Source organism: Pelobates fuscus, chromosome 1 (assembly GCF_036172605.1).
Source record: "Pelobates fuscus isolate aPelFus1 chromosome 1, aPelFus1.pri, whole genome shotgun sequence".
Classification (NCBI taxonomy): Eukaryota; Metazoa; Chordata; class Amphibia; order Anura; family Pelobatidae; genus Pelobates; species Pelobates fuscus.
The window spans coordinates 441,420,803-441,430,533 of NC_086317.1; the positions used below are offsets into that span (position 1 = coordinate 441,420,803).

The following is a 9,731-nucleotide window of genomic DNA, read 5'->3' on the forward strand; positions in this document are numbered from 1 at the left end:
AAAAAACAGTAGAACTCAGGGCTATGTTTAATAGTGAAAGTAAGAGCATTTCCACATGCACAATGCAAAGGAAACTCAAAGGATTGGGACTGAACAGCTGTGTAGCCTTAAGAAAACCACTAATCAGTGACACTAATCGGGGGGGGAAAAGGCTTCAATTTGCTAGGGAGCATAAAGATTGGACTCTGGAGCAATGGAAGATCATGTGGTCTGATGAGTCCAGATTTACCCTGTTCCAGAGTGATGGGCGCAACCGGGTAAGAAGAGAGGCAGATGAAGTGATGCACCCATCATGCCTAGTGCCTACTATACAAGCCTGTGGGGGCAGTGCTATGATTTGGGGTTGCTGCAGTTGGTCAGGTCTAGGTTCAGCAACATTATGTGCCCAAAGAATGAGGTCAGCTGACTACCTGAATATACTGAATGACCAGGTTATTCCATCAATGGATTTTTTTCTTCCCTGATGGCACGGGCATATTCCAAGATGACAATGTCAGGATTCATTGGGCTCAAATTGTGAAAGAGTGGTTCAGGGAGCATGAGACATCATTTTCACACATGTATTGGCCACCACAGAGACCAAACCTTAACCCCATTTTGCATCTTTGGGATGTGCTGGAGAAGGCTTTGCGCAGTGGTCCGACTCTCCCATCATCAATACAAGATCTTGGTGAGAAATTAATGCAACACTGGAGGGAAATACATTTTGTGACATTGCAGAAGATTATCGAAACAATGCCCCAGCGAACGCTTGCCGTATTCAAAGCTAAAGGCGGTCCAATGAAATATTAGAGTGTGTGACCTTTTTTTTTTTTTTTGTGGCGACTTTTTTGGGGGCCAGGCAGTGTGTGTTTTTGTGAGAGAAATGAGAACATCTCTTGTATTACCCCTTTATTTAGATTCCAAAGCTTGTTAAGATTAGTGCAAATGCACAGGGTTCATCCTTGGTTACTTACAGCCACATGGTATGAAAAGAACATTGGAAACAGTCATCCACATATTAACCACAAGGTGTTTAGCCGAAATGACAACCTCCATGCAGTAATCCAACAAAGAATGAGATCCAGGAATGTGCGCTATTCAAAAGCAGATATAATGGAATAAAGTGTAGCTCAGGAACAGCAGCATTTTGACCCCTATCCGAGGTCTTTATGAAAACCTTGAATAAGTGTTGAAACGTTTCTAAGGCACACACAATCAGAATTTCTAATTGTGTGTACTTTTCCCAAAAAAGGCAAATTTAATGACTATAGTTTTTAATAACATAACAGAAACGTAAATGGTGAAATTGCTCATTTGGTTATTGCTTTAACTATGGAACCTATTAAAACCTTTGAGTTTAACAAATAAGCACTATTAAGTTGGGCAGCATAAAATGTCCCAAACGTGAAAACTAAATAACTCTCAATGTAGCCATCCTAAAGCATATTGTATATGTTGACAGATATATATTAACCCCTTCACGACGGGTGACGGACGAGGTCCGTCATCCTGGGGATGCCCTTAACGACGGGTGACGGACCTCGTCCGTCACGCGGTAAAATTAACCCCAGATCGCCGCAATCGCGGCGATCGTGGGGTTAATGGTGCTCCGGTCTGCCTCTGCATTAGAGGCAGACCGGGAGCACCGGATCGGGCTGTCCCAGTACATGTGCCCGCTCTGACAGCATGTCAGAGCGGGCACATGTGCTCTGTATACTCACCTCCGCCTCCCTGCACTTCCGGGTTCAGTGTGAAGTGCAGGGAGACGGATCTTCAGTGATCCTGCCCCCTGGTGTTAAAAAAAAAAGTTAAATTAAAATCCCACCCCCCTTTACCCATATTAATAAAAAATTAACCCCTTCCCTGCCAATTGATCACTGACTACAGTGATCAATTGGCAGGGATTACATTTTAATATGATCTGATTTTTTTTTTTAACCCCTGAGGGTTAATTCTTTTTTTTTTTTTTAACCCTCAGGGGTTAAATTTATTTTATTAATTAATTTAAATATTTTAAAATTATAAATTTAGCTAGCTGGGGAGGGTGGAAGTTAGTGGGGAATTGGGGGATTTAGTGTTAGGCTAACTAGGGGTTAACGTTAAAAAAAGTTTTAAAATAAGCTTTAAAAAGTTAAAAAATTAAGTAAAAAAAAAAGTTTTAATAACGTTTAAGTAAAAAATAAAAAAAATAAACCCTTTACCCAGTCCAAATAAAAATTAACCCCTTGCCTGCCAGTCTATCACTGCCTACAGTGATCAAAATACAGATCACAGTATTATACTGTGATCTAATTTTTTTTTAACCCCTGACGATTAACTTTTATTTATTTTTTAACCCTCAGGGGTTAAATTAATTTAATTAACTAATTTAAATATTGTATAATTAAATATTTTGCTAGCTGGGGTGGGTGGGAGTTATGGGAAAATGGGGAATTTACTGTTAGTGCTGCTTACTGCTAGTTAGGGGTTAACGGTAAAAGAAAAAGCTTAGAAAAATGTTAAATCTGTAAAAAAAAGTTTTACGAAAGTTTAGGAAACTTTAAAAAAATGAATAAGCAAAACAAAAGTTTAAAAAATAGTTTTAAAAAGTAAAAAAAGTTTTAAAAAGTAAAAAAATACATTTAATAACGCTCATTACCACTACACCTGGTACAAGCTAGCGGAAAAATGATCCCACGCTAAGGTTCAAAATATGCCTTTTGAAATACCCTGGGATGTCTTCTTTAAGAAATGGTATGGCTTTATGGGGTATTTGGATTATATAGCCTGGTAAAATACTCTAAAATGGGACATGGGCACAGCGTAAAAATTTAAAGTTTGAAAAAAAATGGAATGGCTGTGTCCCAAATGTGCCCCTCCGATGTCCACATATACCTGGCAAAGGTACATACGGGGGTATTTTTGTACTCAGCCGACATAGCTGAGCAACATATAAAGTATTATAGAGTGGTGGTACACATAAGGTTTGCAAAATATACTGTGCAAACTCACTTTGTGTGTCAAAAAGGCAGAAAAAACGCTTATTACCACTACACCTGGTACAAGCTAGCGGAAAAATTATCCCACGCTAAGATTCAAAATATGCTTTTTGAAATACCCTGGGGTGTCTACTTTAAGAAATGGTAGGCCTTTGTGGGGTAGTTTGAATTTAAAACTTACGAAGATGCTTGGAAATTGCACATAGGTCCAGCGTCAAAATTCAAAGTTCTGTAAAAACTGATATGGCTTGGTCTCCAATATGCCACTGTAGCTTCACAAAATAGTGCCAAAGACATTCATTGGGGATGTCTTTTTACTCAGAAGACTTAGCTGAGCATAATTTGAAGGTTTTGAACTTAGTGGCACATATGAAATATACAAAATGCCCAGCAAAAATGCAATCCGTATGTCAAAAAATGCACAAAATTATTTTTTACCACATACTTTGGCATATATTGGTGAAAAAATGGGGGCATGCTAAGGCACAATATGCACCTTATGATATACCCTGGAGTGTCTACTTTTACAAATGGTAGGCCTTTGTGGGTTTTTTTTGAACAGTCAAACTGTTATAATACCCCAAATGGAAGCATAGGCTCATTAAATCCGTCTCTCAAAATTCAACTGTGAATACTGAAAAGGACAGGTCTCCTATATGGCACTGTAGCTTCACGAAATAGTGCCATAGACATACAATGGGGGTGTCCTTTTACTCAGAAGACTTAGCTGAGCATAATTTGGGGGGTTTGAACTTAGTGGCACATATGAAATATACAAAATGCCCAGCAAAAATGCAATCCGTATGTAAAAAATGCACAAAATTATTTTTTACCACATACTTTGGCATGTAATGGTAAAAAAATGGGGGCATGTTAAGGCACAATATGCACCTTATGAGATACCCTGGAGTGTCTACTTTTACAAATGGTAGGCCTTTGTGGGGGTTTTTGAACAGTCAAACTGTTATAATACCCCAAATGGAAGCATAGGCTCATTATATCCGTCTCTCAAAAATTCTACTGTGAATACTGAAAAGGACAGGTCTCCTATATGGCACTGTAGCTTCACAAAATAGTGCCAAAGACATACAATGGGGGTACCGTTGTACTCAGCAGAAGTAACTGAACACATAATAAAACTTTGTACAGGAATAGCACACAACAACTTTACAAAATACACATGAGAAGTTCTTTGTTATACGTTTGTGTGCGAAAACCCCCCAAAAACACAATTTTACTCCAATATTTAGCAGAGGTTGGCGGTAAAATGGCTACGTAGAAAGTGTCAAAACAACCTTAGGTAAATAGCCTGTGATGTCTACTTTATATAAATATATACTTTTGTGTGGCAATTTTGTTTTATTTTATGGCTATTAGGCTTACAAGACAAACATACCAAATTCTAAAATCGCTCCATATTAAAATTTTATTTTACTCCTTGTGCTTTGTGACCTGTAACTACCAAAAAAAACTTAAAATCCCAGACACATTATATATTCTGTAAATCAGAACAAATAAATGAATTTATTTTTAATTACTTTCCTTAACCTGCACTAATTATGCACACATTATGATTGCAAAAACTGTAAAAAAACAATATTTTTCATTTTTTTTGCATTTTTCTGTATTTTTTTTATAATAAGTAAGCATTTATATATTTATATGTTATATCAAATTAAAGCCCTTTCTGTCCTTTAAAAAACAGTATATAATATGTGTCGGTGCAATAAATGAGAGAGATGCAAATTGCAGTTGAACGCAAACAGCAAGAAAATGCAAAAATTGCTTGTGTCATTAAGCGTAAGTCAAGCTTCTGAAGCTCTGTCCTTAAGGGGTTAATTACTCGACTTGTCTTGTTATGCCAGTTTTCATAACAATTGTGTAGATTATGAAAGTGAAGTTGGCTCTATTAATTTATTTTATTATCTTTTATTAGCGGAGTTCAAAAGGGCTGTCAAGGTGGCAACCGGCCAAGAATTGTCAAACAATGTTCTGGATACGGTCTTCAAGATCTTTGATCTTGATGGAGATAACTGCTTGAGCCATGGAGAATTTCTAGGTGTTTTGAAGAACAGGCTTCATCGAGGCTTAAAGGTAATATTAGATACGTAATTAATGGTAACGATGAGCTTATAGTAACACCCCCAGGATATTGGGCAAAAGTAGCATCCCCCAGGACGTACTTAGAAACCAGAGTAATCTGAATGTACCTTTCCTGGTTAAATACTTTATTATTATTATAGACAAGGTCCACACATTAAATGGAAATTAGAGCTAAAAAGCAGATTGTATTTATAAGTCTCTGTGTTGGAATGAAAAACATGCTTGTGGTACAGTTTAGCAAATTGGCAAAAACACATTTACTCACGCCCTCTTAAAAGCACACTAATATAGTGGTTTGGGTGCATAGAACCGGTCTCTTTTCTCTGACAGTGTAAATGTCAGAGTTCACACTTCCAGTGGCTGTCAGACAAACAGCTGTTAGAAGCGCTTGCTTATGAAGAGCTTCACTTTCAGCAGCATCCTGCCCAGCTTGATGACTCTAACCCCTGTTTTTTTTAGAGAAACATTGAATTGCCAACAGAGCACAGTGATTTGCTGCACATGCACAATACGTTTCTAATGCTTCTCTATGATAAACATTGGATTGGACTGAGATAATCACAATGCAGCTGCAAAGAGGAGGCTGTCCTGGAGCTAAATTACATTTACATTTTAATTGGATTTTTTGGTGGGAGTGGGGGGTGCGTTTATTCCATCAAGGTGACAGTAATCAATATTATTAAAGGAACAACCTAAAGATTTTTCCCCTGCCCTTTATCTTACTTTCTTTCTGTATGCGTGTTTCTCTCCTTTCTCACTGTTCATTCACTCATTGTCTACTTACTCATTCTCCAGGCATTACTGGCAAATTTTAGCCCTGGCAGTAAGACGAGGCGAAGTAGCCTAGTAATTAAGCATTCCAGAAATATGTTTGGCACACAGATTTCATCACCACGCTCAATACACATTGGCCAATCCGTATTCAGACATTCAAGTAATAAACTGGATTGATTAAAAAGCCCATAGACACCAAACTAAATATTTCAATGTAGGTGTGAAAGTCTGCTAAAAGGAACACTCGAGAAGTCTGTCATATTTTTGACAGTTTATGAAAGTGCTAATTTACATAGAAGTCAGCACTTTGCTGTAACACCCTCCCTGGTTGTCAATCAACAGCCAGGAAATTTTCTTCCACTTACCTTTGCTCCAAAGTGTACTACAGCTCAGTGAAAAGTCTCTGATTGGTGCATTTCCTGGTACAGTTATCCAGTTTTTTTCATACACGCACAAAGAAAACCTGAAGGGAAAAAATGCATGCAAGAGTAGTCTATCTCATCTAAATCTGGTTCTTTTTCAGCCTTTCTAACTTGTTAATACTTACCTTCCTCACATTTGTCTTCTGTCCATACTGCCCATCACTGATCTCTCCTTAACCCCTTAAGGACCAAACTTGTGGAATAAAAGGGAATCATGACATGTCACACATGTCATGTGTCCTTAAGGGGTTAAAGGGACACTGTAGTCACCCAGACCACTACAGCTAATTGAAGTGGTCTGGGTGCAGTGCCTCTATTGCATTAGTGCTGCAATGTAAAACATTGCAGTTCCACTGGGGGCGCTTCTGGAATTGAATAATGCTTTCCTATGGGGAGGTCTAATGCGCGCATGGCCATTGTCGCACATGCACATTAGGTCTCCCCGCTGGCTGACGTGGGCGGAGCATGACCTACCTCTGAGGGACATCGGCGCTGGATTCAGGTAAGTGGCTGAATGGGGTGTTGGCCTTTTATGTCCCATGAGGTTTTAAATATTAATATAATTGCATGGTTAAAATCAACTCTTTTTATTAATGCCTTTAACTGTACAGTAGAGGTACTTCTTTAATTGAAATATTCTTTAATTTGCATTATAGTAAATGCATACCTCCCAACATTTAAAATTGACAAAGGGGGCACTTTAATTTTAGGGGAGTGAGTGGGTGTGTGGCCATGGGCAGGGCTGCTATGAGAGATTTTAGCTGACTTACTAATAATTTCTGCAACTGAAATGTAATTTATAACAAGAACAATATATCTCATTTACACTGACTGATTTATAAACACATTTATTGTAGTTTAAAGGATCACAATAGGGTCAGGAACACAAACCTATATTCCTGACCCTATAGTGTTAAAACCATCATCTAGCCCCCCTGGTTCCCTCTTGCCACCCTAAATATAGTAAAATCTTACTTGTGTTTAAGTCTTCTGCCCTTGTTTGCCTCTGAACTGCCTCTGTCTACTGACATCATCAGAAGTAGTGGTCTGAGCGAATAACAATGCTTCCCCATAGGATTGGCTGAGACTGTCAAGGAGGCAGTGTCTGCATGCAGAGGGAGGAGACACTGAATGTTTGGAAGCATTTTAGGCAGCCATGACCCAGGGAGGATCTCTAACAGCCATCTGAGGAGTGGCCGGTGAAGTTATCACTAGGCTGTAATGTAAACACTGCATTTTTCTCTAAAAAGCCTGAAGGGAATGATTCTACTCACCAGAACAAATTCAATAAGCTGTAGTTGTTCTGGTGACTATAGTGTCCCTTTAAAGACACATCACTGTAAGTAGTATTGCTGTAGAGCTCTGTAATACACTCAGACACACCAGCAATACGGAGCTCCTAGAAACTGGGGACCTTAGGAAAGAAAAATGGGGCAGACGGATTTGGGCCCAAAATAGGAACTGTCCCTCCTAAACAGTGAAACATGGGAGGTGTGTAAATGTAGTCCACAACAACTGCACTCTCGGAAATTTACCAGCTGTATTCTTGCCATTGTAATCACCAAGCCTTTGTATTCTGATGCCTGATATAAATATAACAAGGTGGTTGCTCAGAACTAGTAGGAATGTGTTTTCACACAGATACGTATTTTTTTTGTACAAAGCAGATTATCATTCTCTACAGTAAATATTATTGTCTGCTTCTCTGACACATAGGGTATATATTTTTGTTTTGTTGTGTTTTTTTTTTTTTTTTTCCTTTATCATATCATGTCTATCCTCCCTCTGATTCCCTCTCAAACTTCTCCCATGTCTTAATTTCCCGCATTGCCTTCAGGATGTTACTGGCCAGTTCACATCTCCTCTGGTTTAGACTACCTTATCTCTGAATGAGAACATGCAGAGCCCAGCTGCAGGTTGTAATCGTTTCTGATGGCTTGGACTTTTATAAATGCACATGTGATTTTGAAATCTCGTAATGTCTTTTCCTGGATGGTGTTTGAATTTGTATTTTTTTTATATGATCAAATTAAAGAATACTGTATTTGCTTCCATGAAGTTTTTTCCATTTCCTGTAGAAATGACACAAACCACACAAATGTTTCAATCATACTTTTTGTTTTAAGCGTATAATTCTAACAAGTCCACAGTTTATATACTTTCTTCTTTTTTTTCCCCAGCATGTCCCACAACAACAAGGTTTTCAAGGATACTGGAAGTGCGTCAAAAGGGAATCCCTAAAGGGAGCAAATGAAGTTCTGACACAAAGTGGAAAGAGTCCATTTTAATGTGTTTGAAGGGACCAGTTTTCCCTGTCTATCAGGGCATGTATCACTTTGCTGCTTGGGTTTTTCATGTGGTTTTGTTTACATATTAATCTTTAATTAATGTTTACTTGTGTTTAAAAGCATGCATCTCAAACGCCATCAGTTATCCATCATGCCAAAACCATGTATATACATCTAGCAGATGATTTAATTCACTTTAAATGTGTTCCTTTAAATGTAATTGAATACAATATGTTGGCTTTCCTGCTGCCAGGTATTTCAGTGTATACATGTGACATCTAATAAATCATTTAAATAATGATGGTTAAAATGGTGGTGGTAAGGGCAGCGGAGGAAACTGCGGGCTTTTGTGTGCTATAGTTTGAATAGTAATGGAAAAATAAATTAATAATTTTCTTTTAATTGTTGGCAAAGGAATTTTGCACTGTATGCAAGATATAATGGTATATATGTTAACATTAAAGGGTTACTCCAAGCACCATGACCACTTTAGTGATTTGAAGTGGTCATGGTGCCTGGAGGCTGCATGTGCAGCATTTCAATATGAAACACTGCACATACAGCTTTTAATCCCCTTGCTGATGGAAGTGTAACTTCACCTATGGCAGGTTCCATAACTAGAGGTCCGGGCTGGTTAATGTAAATTCTGTGCATATTCCTATGCACAAAATGTCATTCATTGGCTGAGAGCAATCAGCTGATGCCCTAAGCCAATGAATGGCTGAGGGAATCAACACCCAGACTCTACAGCCCTGCAGAAGCCTGATGTTTTCACAGCCAGCAGAATAGGACACTTGGCAGCACATGGCAGGACTCGGGTAAGTGGGTAAACTGTTGTAAAACGGGTTGCCCAATTACTCGGGAATAGTGCTAGGGTACTCTTGCAGCGGGCTAGTAGTGGTTATATTTCTTGTAGTATTCCTTTAATATTTATTTAAAAATGGGCTTATGTTTAGTGTACAATGTATTTTACTATTATAATTAAGTTTACACTTTATTTTTCTCTCCTAAAAATGAATTGGTCCAAGGTTCCCCTCCTGATTGTGCAGGCTCTATAGGTCATGGAGAAGTGAACAGATTTCTTTAGAAGGTGGGTGGTATGTTTTACAACATTTGAAGCATTCCCCCCTCCCCATTCCTTTAAAGTTCTAGTTCCTGTGAGTTACAGCATTATTCATCTGTTA

General features: G+C 38.3%; 1 protein-coding gene across 1 annotated transcript in view; it reads left to right on the forward strand.

Moving 5' to 3' along the window:
* The window catches only part of MICU2 (mitochondrial calcium uptake 2), a 284,103-nt gene extending 275,170 nt beyond the window's left edge, over positions 1-8,933 (forward strand). The window contains exons 11-12 of the mRNA XM_063429809.1: positions 4,897-5,054; positions 8,440-8,933. Coding sequence (XP_063285879.1) covers positions 4,897-5,054; positions 8,440-8,547 — 266 coding nt within the window. The 3' untranslated portion in view covers positions 8,548-8,933. The remainder of the gene's footprint in view (positions 1-4,896; positions 5,055-8,439) is intronic.
* The last annotated feature ends 798 nt before the right edge of the window (positions 8,934-9,731 follow it).